Source organism: Paralichthys olivaceus, chromosome 17 (genome assembly GCF_024713975.1).
Source record: "Paralichthys olivaceus isolate ysfri-2021 chromosome 17, ASM2471397v2, whole genome shotgun sequence".
NCBI lineage: Eukaryota > Metazoa > Chordata > Actinopteri > Pleuronectiformes > Paralichthyidae > Paralichthys > Paralichthys olivaceus.
In genome coordinates, this window is record NC_091109.1 from 11,105,989 (window position 1) to 11,130,432 (window position 24,444).

The 24,444-nt window shown below is 43.1% G+C and overlaps 1 protein-coding gene across 5 annotated transcripts in view; it reads left to right on the plus strand.

Moving 5' to 3' along the window:
- Positions 1–24,444, plus strand: part of LOC109629692 (partitioning defective 3 homolog) — a 323,260-nt gene that overhangs the window by 130,393 nt on the left and 168,423 nt on the right. For all 5 annotated transcript variants that reach the window (XM_069512787.1, XM_069512786.1, XM_020087499.2 and 2 more), the window contains exons 6-8: positions 17,353–17,456; positions 18,324–18,407; positions 22,853–22,978. In XM_069512787.1, the coding sequence (XP_069368888.1) occupies positions 17,353–17,456; positions 18,324–18,407; positions 22,853–22,978 (314 nt within the window). The remainder of the gene's footprint in view (positions 1–17,352; positions 17,457–18,323; positions 18,408–22,852; positions 22,979–24,444) is intronic.

Consider the following 24,444-nt stretch of genomic DNA (forward strand, 5'->3'; position numbering starts at 1 on the left):
TTACTTTCATGAACATGAAACTATATCTCAATTTAAGTAATTGTAATTGTAGATGAAAGAGAATGCACTTTAACACTAGGAACATTATTTTTGTAATGTACTTTTAATATTACTCTTATTTGTATAATTTACATGACAGCTATATGAATAAGATGATTCACAAAAACACAAATCCATTCATTAGACGTGACACAGTGTAGGTTTCAAAGGGCCACTTAATTGCCCCGTTGTTTCTTTTTCTGTCACTCGCTGAATATCAGCCTTGATCGCTGCGTTTCCCTCCTACACATGACACTTTGATATTTTGCTTCCTTTGTCGTTTTGATGGACAGGCAGCACAGCAGCATCGGATTGTTAGATTCTGAGATAAAAATATACAGGGTGGGTTAATTATAAAGAACTGAGATCACTGCTAAAGCGCCGACGGAGATAATGAGTTTACATGTGTACACTCACACACGTGCACGCTCACACTGTATATGCCAAGGTTTTAGGAAAATCACACCAATTAGGACTTTTTATTTATCACAGATAAATGTATCTGCTATACTTCATTGTTCTGCTTCATGAGTTAAATGTAAGAGCAAAGAAAATGGGCATCACATTCATTTCTCTCTGTTGACTGGAACAAATGAAGCACTCATTGCTGAATATAGCTGCTGTCAGACATGCACTGAAATCAAGATAATCTCATGAAGGGGCTGTATGTGAGAAAGCAAGTGTCCGAGTCAGTTGCTGCGGACATTCTCCAGAGTTTCTCATGTCGGCCCCTAGTAAGAAGTCTGGATAATGTCCGAGAGCTCATGATCTCCGGAGGATTTACTGGGAGCTAGTGGGTGTGTTGATGAAAAAAACTAAAAGAATACAACTATGTCAGGATGAAAAAGAAAAGCTATACACAAAAAAGACGCAGAAGAAGACAATGACATTCAAACGCTGTTCCCTATGTGCCTGCTGTGAACGTGTCTGAGCAGAGAATCTTCTGCTGAGTTCTTCATATATGAGGCAAACACCAGAGAAAGCCTCCGTTCTCTGGAGTTCATGTCTGAAAAAAGTTGTGTCTTTTCTCTCTTCACTGTTACTGGACCTGGATTTTAAACACTCCCTCATCAAATCTTCTCCTTTAATGGCTGCTCTGCCAGGTACCATTTGGTGCACTCATAAAGTGCTTTAGTTCAGCATCTATATTTAAGCAGACCTTCCCACCCCCTTGCTATAAATTAGGAATGTGATGTCTATTCTTAAAATACCAAAGACTTTCTGGGGAAGTTGGATGCACGACACCGTACAATCTGTGATTCAGTCGTCACCACAACCACCCAGAGGTGATGAAGTCAGAGATGCTTGCAGAGTAGCAACTGTAACTGCAGTAGTGGTTCTCCAAGGATTTAATTTAAGATTACACAGCGTGCTGTCTTTATAGGATGCAGTATTCTCACGTTCAGCATACACACCGATCACAAGGCCATCTCGTTCTAGTCAGTGTCTTATGTTTAGCTAACCAGTCAATAAATTCCCTTTGGTGTCAAACGGCTCTCTCTAAGGAGCTTCAGCAGACACACACACACACACACACACACACACACACACACACACTGCCAACCGTGCCATGGAGAAAAGCATTCTCTCTCAGCCCATGAAACCCAAGGCCTTATGAGTTATTGTTTAAATAAACAGCTGACATTAACCAGCCTGTTATCCTACTGATGAATGCTAATGGGCCTTCCCACTCAGCCTCACACACTTGCACACACATGCTTACACACATTTGGATCTGGCTGAGTGCTTCTCCACAGTATTATTTTGATGAGGGACCACAGGCCGTTATCATGAGCCGTACCAGAGGAAGGACTGACACTGGTTATAGAGGGATTTACAAAGGACTGCAAAATGTATCTTTTGAGAAAAGATCTGGTTGCCAAAAAGAAAAGCAACTTTAGTTTAATGAGAGTTTTTTGGAATACAGAAAATATTATTTTGACCAAAAACAGGTATTCAAGTGTTTTGTTTTACCATGTGCAGCCCTAGATTCAACCCAGTAAGAGTGACTCACACAAGGGAGACAGAAATGTTTGAAGTTTATCCCAAAAGCTCAGTTTTCAGGTTTTATAAATAGAACTAATAAGTATCCTTACATGGTTTGAATTCATTTATTCATTTATGAGTAATCTGCTTTGAAAATTCAGTTCCAAACAGTTTTTTTTGTATTTTAAGAGAGAGAGAGAAAGATACAGACACAGAAAGAAAGAAAAACAAACTATTACATAACAGAGTCCAAAACATGTCTGAGTCGAAACAGCTCTGATCAGACATCTTTGATCAAGACTCCAGCTGTCGGAGTGCCTCCTTCTTTTTGTTGTCTAAATGAGACACCTTGTCTGGCGAGTTTTAAAGGAAACCCAAAGTGGCGAGGTGCCCGGCTAAATCATCGCGGCAACATGTTGAAAGAAGATGAGTCCGTTTGACTTCAAGCTGTAAGACGAGAGCGAGGAGCAGCGCGAACACACGCCTTTGCTTTTATATTCCCACATCAAACGCTTCTCACCAAACAAACACAGATTGCCATTTGTGGGCTTGTCAACAAAATGTTAGTTTTCGGGTCCTTTTTTTCTGCCTCTGTCACTTCAGTCAGAAGCCAGCAGTTGTTTTGCTGTTTTACTGCTCTTTGCACAGAGCAGCATTGCTATTACACATTTAGTGGCTGTTACAAATGAAGCCCAGGTTTATGAATATGTATTAAATGTTTTCAATTTGTAAATGATCTTGAGAAATGTCTCAAGCTTTAAAGTTTAATCCAAGTATTTTGTCAACCTTAGTTATTCACATTTTTGCTGTGTGGTTTGTTTGTGTAGTGCAGCAGCCACTTGATCTCAGATTCTCTTTGCAACTCGAGGTTAAGCTTAAAATAAAGTCTTAAAAGATCTCTTATGTTTGCATAATAGTCATAATGGACAAAAATAACAGAAAAACACCCACACTGACAAATACAGGGATTCTCCTTTAAATACAAATCAACTTTGCTTGTTCCATTCATTATGAATACACTGCCTTATTTCAAGATTCAGATAACAACAGTGTTAAGTGTTGGAGCTAAAAAAAAGAGTATAAATCTACCAACTAATGGTGTCTGATGACACATATCTCGAGAACGGTCCATCATGTATATTGTTGAGTGCAATGTCAAATTTGGTACAATTTGGAAATGCGAGACACTCCATATGAGTAAAAGTTGCAACCAGTGCTCTGTAGTGTTCAGTGGGGGCAGAGCAGTATGCCTTCTGTCTGTGGACGGAGCTGAACATGTCTCGCACTACGTCCTCAGTGTGTCAACTTATGGGGCACAGACACACAGTACAGGTGCTTCTCTATCATGTCCACAATATTTAGTGAATCACTTCCTGGCTGGCAGTTTGTCTTCAAAGTAAAAGCACAATGTTTGCGCGAGCTGAATTACACAGCTTGTGTTTTGAAAACTTGGGTCAGAAGATTCTCGAATCAGACCTGCAGTATATTGAAAAAAAACCCGCACCAGTTTCATTAATCATTCAAAATTATGTAAATTCTGCACATATGAACATAGTTATACAGAAAATTTAGTTTAATTTTATGAAAACATTGATTTTAAAATCTTCATTGCAGATAAACCAGGTAGGTTTTCACTCTGCACGATAGAGAGTTTATAAAAAGCTCTGCACATAATAAAAAGTGACAGTATATTGTAGAAGTGGTTGAGGAGGACGATGGTTTATTAACACAGGAAATGAGAACAACCCATTCCAAACAGGCAGGTTTATAATGGGCACTGCGATAGTCTTATAAATTAGAATACTTTGGAAAATCCTTGAACAAGTCACATCTGCACAAAAGTGTAGTGTTTCATTCTCAGCTGTTGTTGGTGAGTGAGTTTGGTGAATGGGTTTACTCCCCTGACTAACCTGTTGGTGAAGCCCACACAGTGTGCAGACCCTGAGGCAAGCTGCAGGCAAAGTTCGAGCCATTGAACGTGCAGAGAAAACAGCGATAACCCCCGGACCCTGCCTATAAGTCTGTTTTGTTCCGTCTCTCTTCCTGTCTTTTACTGTCTTTCTGAATGACTTGGAAACACATGAGCTCACCTCTCCAGCCTCGCTCATCCTCTGTCCGTCCTCCAGGTGTGCGGTGCTGTGTGGTGAAGTGTTCATATGTGTCCGTGCGTTATGTTCGGGTAGGTCTGTGTCAGGGTTTGATGAAGAGCAGGTAGAGGAGTTTGCAGGAGAGTGCACAGAAAAACAGAAACCCACATTCCAGAGCAGTGGAGTCAGGCCCTTCGTGGTGTCCCGTGTCTGCAGAGAGGACTCTGCATTTCTCCAGACGCTCTCAGTTCTCCCTGAAACACACAGGAAGCTCATTCAGCTCCAAAAACAGTCAGAGACGTACATGAAAGGGCTCGTGTTCCTGGTCAGTCTATAAAAAATCACTTAAAGCTACAGACATGCAAGATATATGCAACATGTCTGTTCTGATTGCTGTTCTGTGAACCTGACCAGTAGGAGCTGCTGTGTATTCAACAATGACTCCAAACACACAGCAGTGTGTTTTCTCTATGAAGTATTCTCTCTGTTTGTATTCATCTTCACATTTCTCTTTCTCTTCACTGCTCTTCACTGTTTACTTTAAAACATATTTACAGATTTAATGCAAATCTTTGTCATAAATAAGTAAAAAGAAAGGTTGTGCTACATATCTGGTCTCACACTTTTGACAAGTTGTTTGTTTCATACTGTGCTTAGGGTTTTTCTTTTTTTTCATTTCCTGAAAGCGATCTCCATGCTTTTTATTCTATGCAAGGAGAGAAAATCAAACTAATTTCTAAATGTTTGGTGGTGCAAAAACACAAAACTGTTCCAAAAATAGTGGGACTGATTATATGCCGGATTTTCATTAACAGCAAAGTCTATATTTGAGAATTTTACTTAAAAATCAATATTAAAGATATGTTTCAGCCACCAACTGCGTGTAGAACCCTGCACAGAGCCTGCAGCAACAAAATGCAATCCAGATGTAGTGTCATTCTGTCGTTAGATAAGTGTATGTGTGTGTGTGTGTGTGTGTGTGTGTGTGTGAGCAGGTAACACACACTGTTGGTGGCATCATTTAGTTGATTCATTCCCCAGCAGGGAAAATAGATTGTAAATGAGCAATTATGAAAATAAGGCAATTTAACATCTCATTATTAACTTAACATCTTTGTTTCATAACCATGACAATCACGATGAGCCATGGTGTGTGCGTGTGTGCCTGTGTGTTTGAGAGAGAGAGAGGGAGAGTTTCATATTGAGGCCACAACAGTTAGTCATCCAGTGCTTTTCTCTTTTTCTCACTTGGCTCTCAGTGTCCATAGCATTCAGGATGGCTCCACTCTCACCTTCACACACACACACACACACACACACACACACGCACACGCACACACACTGTAGTGACAGAGAATGATAGAAATAAGTGTTGAGTGATTCAGAACAACTTGCACAACATAATCACAAACACATAACACAGCAAACAAATGTAGTTCCCAAGGACAGTATGTGAAAAGGCTTTCGCAGCCAAGGGACAGAGACAAAGCTGAAAATGCTGCTTTACCTCAGAAATGGGAATCAGCCTCTTCTTTTGTCCCACAACAAAGTTTGGCGTCACGTTGGCCCTTGCCTTGCCCTTGAAACGAGACGTGTCATGTTTGTTCTGACTCTTTATTGAAAATCGTGCAAATCACGTCTTTCTTCTTATCTTGTTTGAACAGGAGAGAAGGCGGTAGACATTTTTGGAAGTTGCCAGCAGTTCTTCTCTATCAGCTGTACTTGCCTGAAAATGTTTAACCTGTCTTGCTCTGCAGGCTGTGTGTGTGGATGTGTGTGTGACTAGACTGTCAAAGTTGAGCGGATTCAAGCTCCAGAAGGCTCATAGCGTTGTTTTTCAAAGGAGATTTTTTTGTGCCATCTTTCAAATTTGATTATTTATATGCAAAAACTCAGAGATAAGAAAACTGTGAGTTTTATCTCCAGAATTGTATTCTGTTCAGGCTGGAAAAACATCGGAAAAAGAGTTTGAGAAATAGAAGTTAAAGTGATCAAGCATTCTCATGCTATTCAGTAGTTTAAATAATACAAATATGAAAAGTCTTAGGCTCCTTTTCTCTGCGGTTAATTACTTAATTAAAGTTTGGTTCAATTCTCATTTTCTTCTCACCTCAAACAATTTAGAAGAGGAGGATTTTCCATGGACAGTGGAAACGTCCGTCGCTGTTCCTCAACTGTCCCTTGACCCTCCTCTTTCCTCCTCCCCTCTTATTTTGTCCAGCACCTCAACACTATCAGCGCTGCAATCCCTCTCTGCACTGCTGGTTATGAATGTGTTAATTCTTGATTAGCGTTCACGCATTTGCCTTCTCCGATTTGCTCTGTGGAGTGAGAAATCACTTTCTCAATGAGAATAATTGAACACGGGCAGGGGGGTGCCAGCTCATTACCCACAAATCACAGGGAGCAGGGGCACCTTAGCTGAAGACAATAATGATTTCGGGGCGAATAAAGCTCGGCTGTCGGCGAGGAATCCAAGCAGCTTGGGCAGCACAGAACAAAGATGGAAGAGGTTATCGCTGTTTCTGAAGGTGAAACCATTTTGTTCTTATCTTCCTGCATTTTTTAAGGTGAATCAATGCGCCTTCGTCTGAGGAGTCAGTGTCAGTGGCTTTGGAGGAAAGTGCTGAGTCACTTTGTAGGAGGAGCCTGGTCAATATTTCCAGAAAGTGTTTCTGTGGTCCAGTTAACTCTGGTTTTCAGCAAGGGGAGAACATTTTTCTTAAAAAAGATCATTTTAAGACGATCAACGGCAAAACCTTTCTCCAACTCGAAGGACAAAAGCTGTGACAAAGACATCGATTAATGAAAATATATATATAACAGCCACATCGAAAAGCGAAGCTCTTTTTATTCCAGATAGACTTTGGTGATAGACAGAGCCCAGTTTCCCACAGAGTAAAGCCATTCACTCCTATTTATTTGATTTCTCCCTACTTTCTCACCCTTCACTGCTTTCTCTAGAATATGCCTCACAATTCCACTTTCCACTGAGTGCCAAATGAGTTCACTCCGACACAATGAGCTCCATTGTCACAATAGGCTTTTCTCACTGTTTTATAGGTCCCACTGGGGGGGGGGGGGCAATGCTTTTAAGTTGCTGAAGGAATGTAATAAGGCCCCGACCGACAGTAAACATCCACATCTCAGCGGCCAGAGAGAAACATGAGATGGGCTGCTTTGCTATCTCGGACGAAGGGACCCGTTTAATTTGCATTGGCAGGAGAACAAAAGCGGTCACAGTCGGATACGAGTGGAGAGGAATGGGGTGGTTTAATTTCGGAGCCAAAGAGATGGAAGAATAGAAACCTTCTAAAGAGAAAGGGTGAGGAGGAGAGAGATGGTTGCGCGCCAATCAGTCCATTTCTGTTTCTTCTATAAAGATGTAGCCATGATAGCCAGCCACTTATTGCCACTCTGCTAAAAGGTATTATTTGGTTTTCATAGATATCACTCTGTTTTTGATTCTGAACCATTTGTAGCGAGTCTAATATCAATATTTAAGTCTGCAAATTGTAAAGAAGCAAAGTACTTTTAATGTAAATGTAAAAATGAATGGCAGTCCCTCCAATACGAGTGTGTCCATCAACTGTCAAATGTTCTGGAAAAAAATTGGTAAAATCACATAGTGTCACAGTTTTCTCTCCAAATGTAAATTTCTATATTTTGTATAATTTATTTAGCAATTTGTGGAAAATATAAATAGTTTGAAGTGCCTGGTGTCAGGGCGCTGTGACATTTTTTTTTAATAAGATCTTGGATGTCGGAGCTTCTCACCAACATAATAATCCACCACCTTGGAAGACAAATCATATTATGCTTGACAGCAACTTTCATAAAGGTAACATGAGGCTCCCAGTGATAGATTGCCTCCTGTATCTCAAGCTACTGAAATTCCTCCTATTTCAGTGAAATAAATGGCCACCAACGACTATCTGAAGAATTTGAAAACCTCCTCTGCGGCAAAGTACGATAAAGTAACAGGTAAAATCACATTGAATTTGAAACAGCCACGATCATGTTAATAGTGTCATTTTAGCAAAGAGCGCCCCTGCATTGGACAGAGCTTCTCCCTGTGCAGCAGTTTTCCAGAGGAATTTTATCTTTCACTCTCTTCTTCATGCTCCAGCTATGGATGCTGTTGCATGGAATAGCACCCCCGCTGAGCTCCATCACAACATTCCCTGATATTCTCACATATATTCATGATTTCAACCAGTACCACGCTGACAGCGTTTTCCATTTAGAAAACGGTGGAGCGCAGAAACATGATTTGGTTTATGTGTTTGTTGGATTGGAAGGTGAGACTCCTGCTGATGTTGTCATGTGATTGGCTGAAATACGAGCAGATGCTTTGACACGTATAAGGGCGCCTATATGCCTACCCTGTGTATTGTAGGTGGTTGTCTACACATGTACAATATTTGTGTTACAAATTTACGATCAATGCTCCGATGTATCTTGTTTGTCAAAACACTGACAATTTCCTCATGTCCTTATCTCATCAGTGATTTCAATCACTTCTTGTATTTAGCAATTAAATTATCATCAACTGCTATAATCCCACTCCTCTGATCAATCAAAATCTTGATTAATTGTAGGCAGCACTCATCGCACTCAGAGCTTCAACACACACAAAGTCTGGATGCAATTGTCTGTCCTCACTCGTATGAGCCCGACCTGCACCCACCTTTAGGTTTGTTTGTCCGAACCTGACCTGATGTTTTCCCTGAGACAGCCCAGCCAATGTGACCGAACCCACCCTGAAGATTATTTCAGATTTCTGATCCGAACCCAGCCTGACGAGACCCGACCATCTTGGGTACTCTCGAACACAAACCCAAAAATGTTTGTCTTTTATATGATGAATTGAATGACCCCCCCCACCCCATTCTTTCACCTTCCTCTCCTCCCTCCTCTCCACAAAAGCATCCACCCCTGCCGCCTTCCCACGCCCTGCCCCACCTGTCCCGCTTCCATTAGATTGCCGTGGAGTCTTTTGGGACCTCTCCTCATTACTGGCCCTCCACAGGCCCCTCATCTCCACACGGCCCTCTTCATTTAGCCCCAGCTGAGAACAAGGTCTCCGCCAAATGGCTTTCTGTCTTCCCCTTATCCGAGAATTTCAACTTCCAATTAAAATGAAATGGAAAGTGCACCCCCCCACACACACACACACTTCACCCCACAACGCTCCCACGACGCTATACCGACGAGCGCCCCGCACTCCCTCCACCCCCACCTGCTCAAACAAGGCAGCAAACAAGCGCTGATCTGTGGAATAGGCCGCTCGCCCCCTGTAATAACTTGCTGCAATGTGTACCAAAGCTTTACTTTCCACTAAATTATTCATAGTTCAACATCATTCACCCTCATTCCCTCGTCATCATTTCTTCCTCCTTCATGTTCTGTGTATTTAGGTTTTGAGGTCACAGTGTGTTAAAACAACCGGAGACGAATGAGGTTCTTGTGTGGGTAAGCTGCTCTCCTATTTTCTTTTCCAGCGGCTCCCCAGTGATTACTCGCTGATACATTTGCATCACAGTAAATATCGTATTAAATACTTGATATGACAACTTGGCAGTGCAGGACGTGTAGTTTATTGGCAGCCACCGTGCTACTCAATAAGTCGGTTTGATTCTGACTCACACAATTGCCGATGGGGGCGACTTAAATAATGAAAAAAAAGAAAATGTATTTAATTACAATACAGACCCGAACCACAGGGGCTCTTGCTGAAATTCAAACAGCCGCTATTATTTCAACGTGGGGTAACATTCACTCACTGACCTTCACAGTTTGAAAGATGGATTAAACATTGTGAGTAGTGGAAAGCAGATTGTCCTCCCACTTAATAAGCTGAAAATGATGATTAATCTGTGAAAAGCACCACCGAGCTCCTTTTAATGCATGGGTAAAGACCCAGGATTCAGCTGGGCTGTGCACTCACCGCCCTGGATTATCTGCTCAGAATCACGTCCCCACTCTTGAGCCAGGTGTCTGGAAAGTCATAATATCCCTTTTGAACTATATTTTATGCACCAGCAACTCTAAATCTGTTTCAAATGTCCCCTTTGAAGGGCTTTTCTAATGCAAAAAAATGCTACGCACATTCACAACTCTTTGAAACACGTCCACTGTATTCAAACAACATTATTCACAGAGCTTGTAAGAGTAAGAAGTGCTCTGGACAAAAGCCGGTGACGATAACTCAATTCACAGTAATTCCTACCCGTTTGAACCTCCGGCTCTCTGGTACAGGAGCGGTCTGCTCCAGTTGCGGCTGTTATTGATGAGGCTTGGAAAAAGTCTTGGGCCCCTCCGTCCGCCTTGGGCCTGTGTTATTGACCTGGTGATTGATTTAAGCCCTCATAATTAGCAGGCCTAATTTAATTAAAGTGCAATTTAACGATGCAGTGGGCAAAGGCATAGGCAGCTGTGTCATTGATAGATCAGTCCAGACCTGATATGAAGCAGGCGCTCGGAGATGATGTATTCCACACACAGGGAGTCTCTCACTGACAGAGGCCGAGACAAAATATTATAGACGAGAGACAAAAAGGGACAATGAGAGGAGTAAAAATAAAAAGGTGGGCTTTTGTTTTTTTAAATGTCAGCCCACAAACTGCGCTGTCCATCTCCCACCCCCACCCCTCCACGTCTTGCCGCTCACTGTCATGATGTGGACAAATGCAGCCTCACGTCTCTGATCTAATTTGCTTAACAGCATCAGGAACCTGTCTGTCCCTGTAATTTGCTTCAAGTGAATCCACATCAGAGCCCAAACTTTTATGAGCCAGAAGCCTTTTCAACAAAGAGAGGCAGATTTAGAGGCTGGACATTTTTGTCGATTAAAAGGAGGTGTTGGGTGATATTAGAATGCAGATTTATTAATGAATAAAAACATGAAGCCTCATTTGATTCTTATATGAAACAGTAGTCTCAGAAATGTGTTTTTAAATGTATTAGATTTCTAGTTTTTTCATTTATTCTTCAGGTAAGGTCAAAACAAAACCATATTTTCTGTCTGTCTTCCCATCTAGAAGATGAATGTTTCCTGTTGTATACAATAAAGTGGAAGCGTTAATTTGATTCTGTAAAGCCACATTCATGGAAATGCTCTCAATTCAAACCAGGTTCTTAATACCCAGCTCTCACTCCCCTGTCTTCGCCGTGCACAATTTACACACAAATGTGACTCCCTCTCCTCATTATCAAAAGGAATAGTACATCTAATCTGGAATGCAAGTGCTCTCCTTTGAACGAGGCTGGAGCCCATGGGTGTGGGGTGTGAAATATGAAAGACAACACATGTCCTCATCAGAGGACAGGCGCCGCTCCGTCTCCTCTCTTTGGCAAACAAACACAGAGCTGTAGTATCGTAACCTCCCTCTATTTTTCACTCCTTGTCTCCCTTACATACCCAGAGATGGGAGTCACCAGGTCACTGCTTTGATTCTTTTCCACATCTACAGTTTGTGCTGCACGCTGGAGGATAATAGTTTGCCAAATAGATAAACATTCAGAGAAAGGAGGCCTAATACAAAAGGTACGCGCTGACTATTCCGTGTGTGACTCCCTTCATTTCAAAACAATAAATCCTCATTGCTACATATTGAAATGACCATTAGCTTACATAACAGTATAAAGAAGATAAGGAAGGATGCTGAAACTGTTTTGGCCTCTTTGCTGACAGCCACTTAGTGCCATTTAGAGACTTGTGGGTAGGATAAAAGAGAACGTTATGACATTCATCATCCTTTAACTGATTAACTCCTCGCCCAGCCTTTTACACTGTTTGTCAATCCCCAACATAAATGTAAATAAGTGTCTCACAATCTTAGTGATTCTGACATATTAGCTGCTTTAATGGCCACGGAGTCCGATGGGCTGCTGGGGAATCAAGGGTTAAGGATTGCACAGAGGGTGGGGCTGAGTCGTCTGGGTGCAACAGTCATGTCCAATCTAATCACCGAGGCCATTTTGGGGCCTAATTTGTTCCTAATGACAGTTTTCTCTAAGGGGATGGATTGGAGGGATAGAAGGCCTTTTGTAACATGAAGAAGAATCCATGTATGGTAAATTGTGACACATGTATGACCAGGTCAGCCTACACAGTGGATACGCCATCCATCAGCAGCTGCTGCTCTATATTTTGACACACACGAGTTGGGATCATCTGCTGTTCACATTGTGTCCAAAGCCATAAAGCTTATTTTAACAGCTGATTGAAAACAGCGGTTTCTGGCCCCGGTTAAGTATTGATAATTGCTTTGTGAGGTCAACGGAACTTTAATGGGACTATTACAAGTTATTACCTGCAGCTTGTCTGTATGTCAATGCCGTTGTGTAATGCAGCAGTGCTGTGAAGTCCTGTTCGGTCTTGTTGTACAGTGTTTAGTCGAACTGCATTAACTCGAGGTAATGAGGGTACAATTATGGCTCCTTAACCTTTTGTGACAGAGGAAAAAAATCCTCCACTCCTGCTTTTCTCTCTCACTTACACCTCTGTTCACTGAAGCAGAATATTTTTACATGTTGCTGTTGTTTTTTACCTTTGGTGTGTTTCATATAAATTCAGAAGGGGCGTATGTCACATCCCACAATAAAGACTTTATACTGTTAGCTGGCCACTTCAGGAGAGAGTCTTTGTTAATATTTCAGTAACCTTTTTGACAAATAGTGTTAAAATCGTAACCTTTTTGACAGATAGTGTTAAAATCCTTGTTTCCTTTACTCCTGAATGCAGCGAACATGGCACATTACTCATTTGGAGGCGTTTCTATACTCTGTTATTTTGCCTCCATTGTTCAGCTCGCCACAGACGGCTCATTGTGGCTGAGTATGTGACACGGTCTAACAGGGAGGCCCGTTCCACACATGAAGCCGTCTCACAGATGTGGACCTCAGCTCTAGAGGAGGGGTGGCGGCCAGTAACACACCATTTGCTGTGACCTTTGAACCTGTCCTTGTTAAGCCCTTGACGCCACAGATACGCTCAGGAGGGAACCCCCCCCCTACTCCTTTCCCTCCCTCGTATCCCCAAGCAGCTACATGTTGTACTCGCCCATGGCTAATGGCATGACACACACACACACACAGATGCACTTACAGACACACACACACAAATACAGTAGGTGTCCTTAAGGACAGTGGTTGATGGAAGTTGACAGCTCCTCAACACACACCCTTTGCCCCAACCCTCGAGCTGAGCAATGTGTTACTGTGTGTGTGTGTGTGTGTGCGTACAGCATCTCTCTTGAGCAGACAGCTGCTACCTCCCTCCCTCCTCCTCTTCTACTTCTCTCACTACTCTAACCCCTCTGTCCATCTGAAGGTAACAAGACTCTGCACTTTGCAGCCATGCCTCCCCCATTCTCTCTCTCTTATATGATCCTCAATAATCTAATGCAACAGCTGTCAGATGGCCAAGCCTCTAACCCTTACTTTTGCTTCCATTCATTGTCAGGCTGGTAGGTTTCTGGCCACAGATCAGGACTCCCAGCCCTCCCTATGACATGGAAGGTGGGACGGAGAAGAGGGAGGCAGGGAGGCAGAGAGAGAAAGTGAGAGAGAGCAAGCTAGGATTGAGTGCCTTGGGGAGTTAAAAAGCCTTGTTGCTTCCTCTCTCCACTGGTTACCAAGGGATCAACAGGGTGCTAAAAGCACTCAGGGGAGGAAGGAATGAAGGGTTTTTAGAGAAGGGGAAAAGGAGAGATTCAGAGTGATGGAGGGGTAAAGAAAGAGAGAAGTGAGGGAGTGAAGGAGCCAAGAGAAATGGAGCCTGTTTCTCCTCTACTGTCACTCTGTGCTCTGCTTGGTCACGGACAATAAGTGAGTTGGCAGTGAATATAAGGAGAGATGACTCCTTCCACTCCTGGTCACAAGGAGACACTGACCCCTGCGCTACTGACTCAACAGTCAGTGAGTCTGCTGGGAAGTCGGCAGCTACTCGTCAGGACTTCACTGCAAGAAATGTCAGTCTTAACAAGTCATATTTCTGTAGCCTGGTGAAAGCTCAGACTTTTGAGACCTCACAGTGTGAAATAATGAAGCGGCTGTGCCCTTGCTGGGTGACTACCCCCACTGTGACTCTAACGAACCACAGTGGCCACTGAAGCACTGCCTCCTGAATCCACTGTCAGGTGTGGACCCCGTGCTTCTGTTTGCACTGGAAACTGATTGGCAGTTGAAAAATGTTGTTGAGCACATTCCCGAGAAATAAACACAAGTGCTACCAAAGCCAGTACAGTGTAAGATTTTCTTTAGCGAGACAATATATGTTTCTGTTACTTTAGCACATTTTTCATAAAAAAACACTACAAATCCTGCTGAAGCCCTGAGATGATTCTGCTTCAGTACCAAACATCATTCAACTGCTCCGCACACGTCCTTGGAACTAAAGTCAATATCTGAGTTAGGGGCGTGTAACACGGATCACTGCACGTCTTTCAAGGAGAAAAGACTTTGGGATAAATTTGAGTGAAAATCTCACCCTGCAGATTTTTCTGCTTGTTTTTGAAAAAGATATGAACCATGAGTCTTTGCAGTTCTCCCCCTTGTTTTTCTTTTTTGCCCAATTTACTTTTGTCCCTTCCTTCCTCCATTGCCAGCTCACTGTGACTCACTCACTCATGTTTTTTTTATTTGTTTTATCACCACGTCCCTCTTTTATTTTTCACAGTTTCTCCCCAGTTTTTCACACCTGAACAGAAATACCAACTGGTTCTTGTGCTGCTCTCATATCTTCTTCTGCCGTTCCATCAGGTTATTAGCTCTCACATCCAAACACGCCACCTGTTTGCACCGGGCTTTTGGCCTGGTGCAAGTAATGGATCCCTTCACCTCACTGCTCTAACTAAAGGAGTCTGTTGATGCTCTGGAGCCACTTTAGAATTCTACCTTGTCATTAGTGAGTCTTCCTCAAACAGTTCTACAATCTACTGTCACTTTTTATTGCTGGACATTGTGTGCAGAGCTTTTTCTGAACAGTCGAAGGTGCAGAGTGAAGTTAGAAAATGTTGTGTTCTGTTATGTTTGAATAATTAACGCAACTGCTGTTATTTATTTTTCATACATTGCATGTTTCAGAGAACTTTTAAGCAACCAACATCATTTTAGGGATTCTATAAATGTCATTGCCATCACAGAGATCAGGACTGTGAATGTTTTTATCAGTCAGATATGGTGATATAAAAATAATTAATCATCTAATCTAATTATCTAACAGCTTGACCCACATGCTGACCACTAATATGGTTTATCTGAGGACGTAGACATGTTCAACTCTAAAGGCCCACTGCTCTGACCCCATCTACTGCTGCAGACTGCTGGTTGCCTGTTTTTTTCTATTTTTAGCAATATTGAACACATTGCGTGTCCAAATCTCATTTTACTCTGCACTGCACTTTCTCGGGCAATTTGCACAACACATGCCAAGTGTGAAGCCAATAATATGAACGGTTCTTGAGATATGCGTACAGACATTTCTGGAATTAGTGGGAAAATGGTAATAAACACAAATGCAATGAAAGATCCTTAAAGAGGTAGAAATGTACAGTCACATAAACAACCACCTACAGGAGCAAACTAACAGCAGACTGTTCCTTGGAGCGTCTGTCACCCAACTTAATTATCTATCACTTTTCTATGAGACAGCTCACCTCTGATCATTCTGTTCTCTAATGAGACGAAGATGTTCAGCACCATCACCTCTTTACCAAAGTCTACATATTCCTGTGCTTTCATACCTCAGCTTCTGCCAGTCCTGTCTCATGACATATAATTATAAGGTCTTGTATTTATTCTGCTTTTCCAATTCCACCTGCCTTCTCCACTCGTTGCCCTCCCGTCTTTATTTATGGATTCCTGCATGTGGCTGAGCCCTTTGTGCTAAGCATATATATATATATATCTATATGGAGAAATTTCAGCCAACCAACCTGAGGGGTTTTCATAAAGAGCGTTATAAAAAGCAGTTCTCTGGGCGCCCAAGACCCCAACTGACATGTAATTAAAGGTGGGGTGGCTGGTTGACTGACTAATTTTCATACGGGACAGTTAGAGAAGGGAGACAGACAGGTAGGGTGAGTCGAGGTCTCCTAAGGCAGACTGCTGATGAAATTTTCATGCTCCCACTGCACCTTACCCCCCTTCTCTAATAAATAAATAGGGGGACGGAGTCTCTCTGCCCCACTACTGTGTGTCGCCAAAGATAACCTGGCCTCTGAGAAGGGTTGAATCCATTTCCATAAAGAAAGCAGAGAAGGCACAAGACCTATTTGGATGTGCTTGACATTTAAGTAAAAGAGGGAGAAAGAGGAAAGGGGAGGGGTGAGGGTGGAGGAAATCGCGGTGTGTAACAAAGCGTTTCAGGAGACCCTCCTGAGGAGTCGCTGTCTGGTTCGTGACAAGCACAAACACACACATGCAGGAAAACACACGGCTCAGGAGGAGAAGCGACAATTGAAATTTCTTTCTCCTTCCAAAATGAAGAAAGTCAGTTGTTCAGCGTGCTTCTCACTTGTTGATGCTCTTGCTGTAACTAACCCTCGACAGATGATGATTAGTTTTAAAATGAACCTTGTGTTATTAAATATGTCTCCCCCTATTCTACAAACAGCATGTCATCACTATATGTAAGTGCCCTGCTCAGGCTGTACCATTCCCTTAAAGCCAGCTCAGATAAAGATTTCTATCCCCCATTAAGGAAAGCATGATGCCGCTGTCTCATCCCAGAGCCTAGTTAAGTCGTCAGACGTCTGGCTCGCCTGTAAAAACCGTAGCACTCCAGCCTTGCTGCCTAATGGCCCTGAAGGAAGATGAGTAAATGAAATGAAGAGAGTGAGAGAAATAGATGACAGCAAGCGCCGACCACTTCACTCAGGACCTCATCGCATCGCTGTGGATACACAGGAGCGGTGCCACGCCCCGGGCCAGACCTGATTGAGCGAGCATGACCAATTGATCAGTGCCACTTTTGTCACTTCAGTCGCTGAGGTTTTTGACTGGGTTAGGATGCCTCAGCCGCAGCGTCAGGGCCCCAGTTTGTCCTGAGCTGAAAGTCTCTTTTAATTTAACTGACTGTTACTTGTTCCTGCAGGAAATTGGATTAAAAGCCAGAGGAGAGACACAGGCAGGAGAGGAGGGGATGCAGGCACAGCCAAATTGAAATAATCCCAGAGAGTGTGAGCTGTTTAAGTTTTGTTTAGTGATTTATCCTGTCTTTTCTTTCTCTTAGGAGGAGGAGGAGGAAGAGCAAAGGAGACAGGAAAGGAGGATTGAGCGGATAGAGCCAGTAGGGAGGGCTGACTCGTCACTGGAGAGGCCAGCGATAAGTCTAGAGTGAGTGTTCCACCCTGCACCAACGATATATCAAAAATAAAATATATACAGCTTCTGATATTTAGTCATTTCCAGAAACAAATACATCTACAATAATCTGTATAGCTGTAAATGTTTAAAAGGTAAGGGAGGATTTTCTTAAATATAATTCATCCAATCAATCAGCCGATATGCACAAATCATAATTTGCCTCAAAGGGCTTAACAAGGTGTTTCATATTCTGGTCTTTACCCTCGACTAGAGTGAAATAAAAATACTAATAAATAAAAGAACAAAGAAATCACAGAGAGTCACAAATTAGGGGTCCCTCTCCCAGGACGGACAGAAGTGCAATAGATGCTGCTTGTAACTGAGCAAGTCAACAACGTAAATGGAGAGGTGTATTAATGTATTTATTCAAAAGGAAATGACAAAATTCCTAAACAGAAGCTTAAATCAAAGCCTTTTCCTGTCAATACCATCACACAAATCTGCATCCACCATTGTCTTCACATCTTTACACAAAAAAACCTTCTCCTCCTCCTCACATTCAATTAATTTGTTCTCTTTTAGCACGGGTCTGATCTTAATCACTTAATTGGAGTCTCCATTTGGGTCCCCAATCGACCCTGAGGTCCACCATTCTGACTTTGTAATGGATGACTTTGTATGGGCAACACAATGCAGCTCCACCAATACAGCTGCACCCCCCCCACACACACACACACACACATCCCATCCCTGTCATGTTTGACTGTGTCGTCTTTTATATGCTGCCTCTCTGCATTTTCTTGTCATTCTCGTTATTTTGTATTCATGCACGTCTCCCCCTCTCACCGCCTCCTCCTTCCCCCCGTCCTCTCGGCCACATCCATCATCGTCCTGCAGAGGCCTGCTCAAGCCGGTCGAGGTGTCCAATGAGGGAGGGCCCCTGGGGATCCACGTCGTGCCTTTCAGTTTGCAGGATGTCAGGTAAGAGAAAGAAGAGGAATCTGGAAATCAATGCAGCTTAGTGTACAACAATAGCCAGTTAGTTTCTCCATCCAATATGTCTCCTGCAGCTTTGGCATTGAAGCCCAGTGGATGTTGCTCTCTTTTTTTTGCTTTTACTCATCATTGTACAATTTCTTTCTCAGTTTCTCTAACTCTATTTTTTTGTTCCGTCTTATTCATCCCTCTCTATGTTTTACTCTAGGCTGTGTGTTTCATTGACTCCAATTCTTCTCGCTATTTTTTTTATTTTTGTGAGTCTCACTGCTGTAACGACACAGCAATACCCACTGCTGCTCACATCCCACAGCTCCCAGTGGGAAGGAGAACAGATGAAAGTAGTTTATGCTCCTGACTGCACAGTTTTTCTCAGACTTATTATTATGCTTCTCTTTTATTTTAACCAATGTCAGTGTCCACTCTGCCTTCAAGGTGATTCAAGACGCTTCTTTGTGCTCGTGAGTTCTGTCCTAGTTTATGGTTATTCAAGAAAAAAAAAAAGGGACAGAGGAAGTGGCCAGATGTAATCAAACTAAAAGCTTGTGTATGACACGGATCCCTGCTTCAAGCCAAGGGACTGGCACGCCACCAAGGTGAACGCAACTGCTCGGTGCTGGAAGACGGAGGCAGGGGACTGAGGTGAAAAGACAGAGTGAGGAGATGAAATGGGATGACATTTGAGGGAGTGAGGATGGCTGTCATTGAAGACTGCCGCATGTCATTTCTTTGGGGACACTAATCCCATTGCTGTTTATAAGCAAGTGTCAGGAAACTATATTTAGCTCTGACCCCATGTGAATGACTCTCTCAGCAGCTGTGAGTTATCCTGAGTCAGAGGAGAAACTAAATGAAGCGTATCTAAAACTCCAGTGAGCAACATCGCTTAGATAAAGTTCAAATGCAACATTTTATGAGACATGCTATTATCCTTTAGCTACTCCACATTCCCACAAAATCAGACTGTGTTTCCAAGTAGTGGTGATGCTGCATGGCCAGTAGATTTCTTCTCCATCAGCTAAGCACGGCACTAATAGCTATCAGAGCCTTCAATTAACTTCAGACATGATAAGACATAGCGTCTGGTCAATGGGATGATGCTAATGGCCTGGCCCAGCTCTTTCCTGTGCACTAGGACAAGAGGCATTTGGCTCAGCGAGCTGTCATTAGTGTCTAGACCAGGGACGCAGGGGTCAGACAGCCGACAAACAAGCAACTGCAGGCGCTCCGGCAGTGGCCGTCTGCATTTTGCTTCACTGCTCTGACATCAAGTCAGATCCAAGCAGGTGGAGTAGACAACTGCAGGAGGGAGCTTAGAGACTGGAAATTAACTTCTACCTTGTAGAAGCCTTTTTCAGACGTGAATTCACACACACGAGGAAATATCTGGTGTGTTCAGGTGAGGGGTGGTGCAGCATGCAGAGGTAGGACGTGATGGTTTCATTCTACTGTGAAGATCACATGTTTTTGTTTCCATCGACACCGATATCGGATATTTGTATTCTTTTTTTTTGCCTCTGTCGTTTTAGAAACGTCGTCCACATGCTCCTGTTGAATCCTCAGAAGGTTTTCTTGCTGTGTTCTCACATGGGCTCATTCAGAGTTTTTACTAACGGCCTAGCAGGAGAAACTCCGGACATTGTCCGCAGCAGCTGACTCGGACATTTGCGTTGTGATATACAGCTGCTCTGGATAATATCAGGAGATTATCCAGAGTTCAGTCCGTGTTTGAAAGCAGCTTAACACAAACATACACACGCACCTGGAGTGAAACCTCTACCATGCAACTCTTTTCCAATATAGACTCCTGGTGCTTTTCTCTTCTTATTGCACACATGCAAATGGTTAGTGAGCAGTGCTAATCTACTCTACACACACACACTTGCACAGTGCTTGCAGATGCATTCTTCGCTTCTTAATGAACTTCCCATTCCATGACCAGTTCTAATTGTAAACAAACTACAGACATAATTGCCGTACATAAATGGATCATGATTGGATTATTACTATGTTTGATTATAAGCAGTAGATGAGCTCAGGTGGCCTCTTTCGAATCCGGTTTTCAGCAGTGCTGCCCAGCCACAAGATGGAGTAGAGTCATTATTGTGAAAAGTAGGACACACACACAGTATTTTCCTCCAGAGTCTGCAGAGAGTCCTTCAACTACAAACTCTCTGTGCTTATAACCGATGCCTAATGAATTCACTGACTTGCAGCCTATGAAAAATGCCATTAAGATTTTTGCTTTAGCTCTTTTACTCTCCCCAAGTAACTGATAAGCATCTACAAAAAAATCCCATCAGTGAGGCAGACGGGAATTGAGAGGGTGGCAGTGCATTACAGCCATCACAATAATGGCGCTTTTATGAAATCATCATCTTCCTCAAATCCCTAAAAGATGCTGCTTTACCACAATCCTCCCTACTGCTGCTTTGAATACTGATTAGGGATCAACAGCGACTCCCTTATCTGCTGTCTCTGGCCTGCTACCATATCAAAAGTCATTAAAGTGTGTCCATGCTGTAATCTAAACGTGCCATACTTTGTTTTCAAGCTGCCAACACTTATGAAAATAAAGCACAATCATGTCCACTTCCACCGAGCCCGCAATTACTCTCTGTTCAACACACTTAAGCCGACCTGGCAACACTGGCTCAGACATGGAGGAAGAGGAAAGGGCCTATTGTGATCTTTAATTTCAACTTAATGCTGAACCATTTACTCCCACTGAGGAGCCGTGACGAGTCTGCGGCATGAGCGTGGATGTCCACGTTATGCAGCCAATTAGAGCAATGTTCTGAGAGTGGCCCTGTTTGGCTGAGATGCTAAAGAGCTCTGCAGATCTGCCCTTGACGTCTATGGTAAACAGGGTCACGATTTAAATGTGCTGTTGTTTATGTGGCCACTGACATGAGAGGAAACAACCGAGAGCTTGCAGCTGATGTCCTTGCCGCAGTTAAACTGTTGATTGCAGTGTAAACTTCTGTATCGTCTTCTTGGCTCTGATATATTTCATCATTATTTTTAATTTCCCAAAAGAAAGCCTTTACACCTTTTGTCAGTTTATAGAAGGACATCAAAAGTTTGCACGCAGTCCGCCAATGTGCATCCTCAGGCGTCTGGCGCCTTAGACAACCACGGAGTTTGTAGTTCTGCTGTTCGAGTGCACATCGGATCTCTTCATGTGTATATCCTGAGGGTCTAGCTGAAAGCCCAAAAGAGCTCACTGATGTATTTATTTAGAGGTGGCAGAGAGGGACGGCACATTTGAAGGTAAAGGTTGCCTTTTTTGAAGGGATTGCTGAGATAGCACTGCTGCGCGACTGCTTAGGTATTTATTGCAGCACTGCCAGCTTTCGTCTCAGTGAAGGCTACTGCAGTGTTTCCTCTGAAGGCATAAGATGATCTCTTAGCTGTTGGTCGGGATTACCTGAGACAACCCATCCTGTCATTCTCTCAAACCTGCCTGGATCGACAGAGAGAGCGGAGGACAGAGGGCTGGACAGCGGCTTAAAATTAAGTTAATAATACATCTCCTCTCCAGGCCGCAGGAAAATGCAGGCTCTTATCTAAGCTTACAGTTTTGAAAGTTAACTTTTGTTGACAGTGGGGCACAAAAGTACAGCACACCACAAATGTGCTAAACTTACTTTGCAAACTCACTCACTCTCCCAAAAATCTGGTGGGGAACTTTTAAAGTATCACAACAGTAGAACTGATTATTTTTCATGACTTGTTCACTGATGATATGAATAAAAATGCTTGCGCTGCAGTGTTTTCCGATAATTATCCAGACTGTGGTGGCCCAACATATTCTAATTTGTCCCGCCACAGTTTCATAATGGACCAATATTGTTTTACACTTCTCATGATGACAAGAGTTCTCTAACTTGGTGTGTGCAGCGATATATTCAGCTCTATATTCCTCGACCTATAGCTAACTCGAGCTACCGCGTGCTTGCAATGTTCCATAACATTATTACCGTCCACGCAGACTGTCACAGCTCATACTCTCAGCTGCAGTAGCCGCATGCAGTGCAGTTCTTTTTCTCATGCTAGAATATATTTTACTCTCCATTCTGTGAACTTGTCATTCAGAATCTGCTGCATGTGAGAGTGACCTTTGTGCACTTGCACCCCCCCATTACCCTCATAGTCTGAATTAATTCTGTGGGAAATGTTTGATTCACTAGTTATAAATGTATAAACCATAGTAAGAACTGATACATTAATAGTATTAATGTATCCATCCCTCCCGCCTTCTTTTCTAGACCTCTATATATAAGCTTCCCACAGTATTGTATGCACGGGACAAAGCTTGCAACCTGCTGCCTGCTGTTCGTTGTATTGATATGTGACGGTGTGGACTGTGGAGTGATTGAAATGTTTCCAGATGATGTTTTATCTGTAACCTGTGTAATCATTTGCAGGACTCAGGGTTTGCTGGTGAAACGCCTGGAGCATGGAGGAAAAGCTGAACAGGAACGTCTCTTCCAGGAGAACGACTGCATCGTCAAGATAAATCAGGGAGACATTCGCAACCTTCGCTTTGAACAGTAAGCCTCAAAGTTGCTCCTGCATAGACCATTGCAACATATTTTCCCTGCTATATTATCCTGCACGTTTTAATTGCATTTCGTGAATCATCTTCCTATAGTTTAAACTTTACAGTGCACTGGAAACCAAAATCCAAAGCTTTACACACACTATTATTCCAAACCACTGTACACTGCTTGATACAGTTCACAGTAACAGAGCTGTGTTGGACATAAAGTGCAGTGACAGTAAATAGTGTTGCTGTTGATAAGTGCAACCCAAACTGCAGAGAGACGTGACATCTACACGGCCGCCACAATAAAACAGAAATATTACCGACTCGTTGGCCTTCCTGAAATAGGTCTCAGTGACCTGCAGTCCTTCATCACCGCTTCGCCCTCTGAACTAAAACCACCTACACGCTTCTCGCGAGTGGAATGAAGATATAATCCTGGGACAACCCCCACCCCAATTTATCCAAAGCCACCCTCACACATTCTCGGACATCCTCTGACACACGCACGCGGTGACACTGAGCTATATAGTCTTATCTACACCCCTGTGTGTGTGTGTGTGTGTGTGTGTGTGTGTGTGCCAGGCAGAGAAATAGATTGCTTGTCCTCCAGGCAGGGCTCTGGAGGCAGTGTATGGAGGTGGTCTGCTTGGCTCCCTCTCTTATCATTCACTCCACCACGGGAAGAGAAGTCCTGGCCTCCTGCTAATGAAGCTCCAGCCTACAGCCAGCCAGTCACACTGGGCTGGACACATCTAAAATCACTGGGCTTAGAGCCACCTTGCTCGATGACTGACAGAAATCTAGTTTGGAACTCCTCTGCATTCAGAAGTGGAGTCAGAAACTGCCAACTTTGTCCTCAACTACTCATATCATTGTCAAGGCACGCCTAACATCACATAACTGACTCCGTCAGCTTGTAAACCCCCGGTAACCTTACCGCATTATGCTAATGTGTTCACCAGACTGTGAACAAAGCCGCTCAGGTTCAAAGATTTTTTTTTCTTTCTTTCCCCTCAATACGATGCTATTGTCATTAGTAAACATTCCAATTTCCCTACCGAGCCTTTTCTACTGTGAAAGAGGCTTTCAAACCAAATCCACTAGGGAGTGATGTTTTGTAGCGTTCCGCACTTACCCTCCTCTGTCAAACACACACTCCTCACCAGCACCCAGACACATACGATGTTTGCAATTCTGCATGAAAATTAGGTGAAGGAGCTAAACTTTCCTCTACACACAGCACCCCCCCCCCACCCTCCTACCTTCGCACCCTCATCATCACCACCACCCTTCGACTTGATTGTGTGCCGCAGAGAGCGACATTTTAAAGTGATAGCCTAATCTCCTTGGATTGTTTTGCATGGGTAAATATTTTGAGGCGCTTAATCTAACTGAATGTAATGATGCATTGATGGGGTAATTTATTATTCAATCAGGCTCGCATGGAGGCTGATTATCGGAGTGATGGCA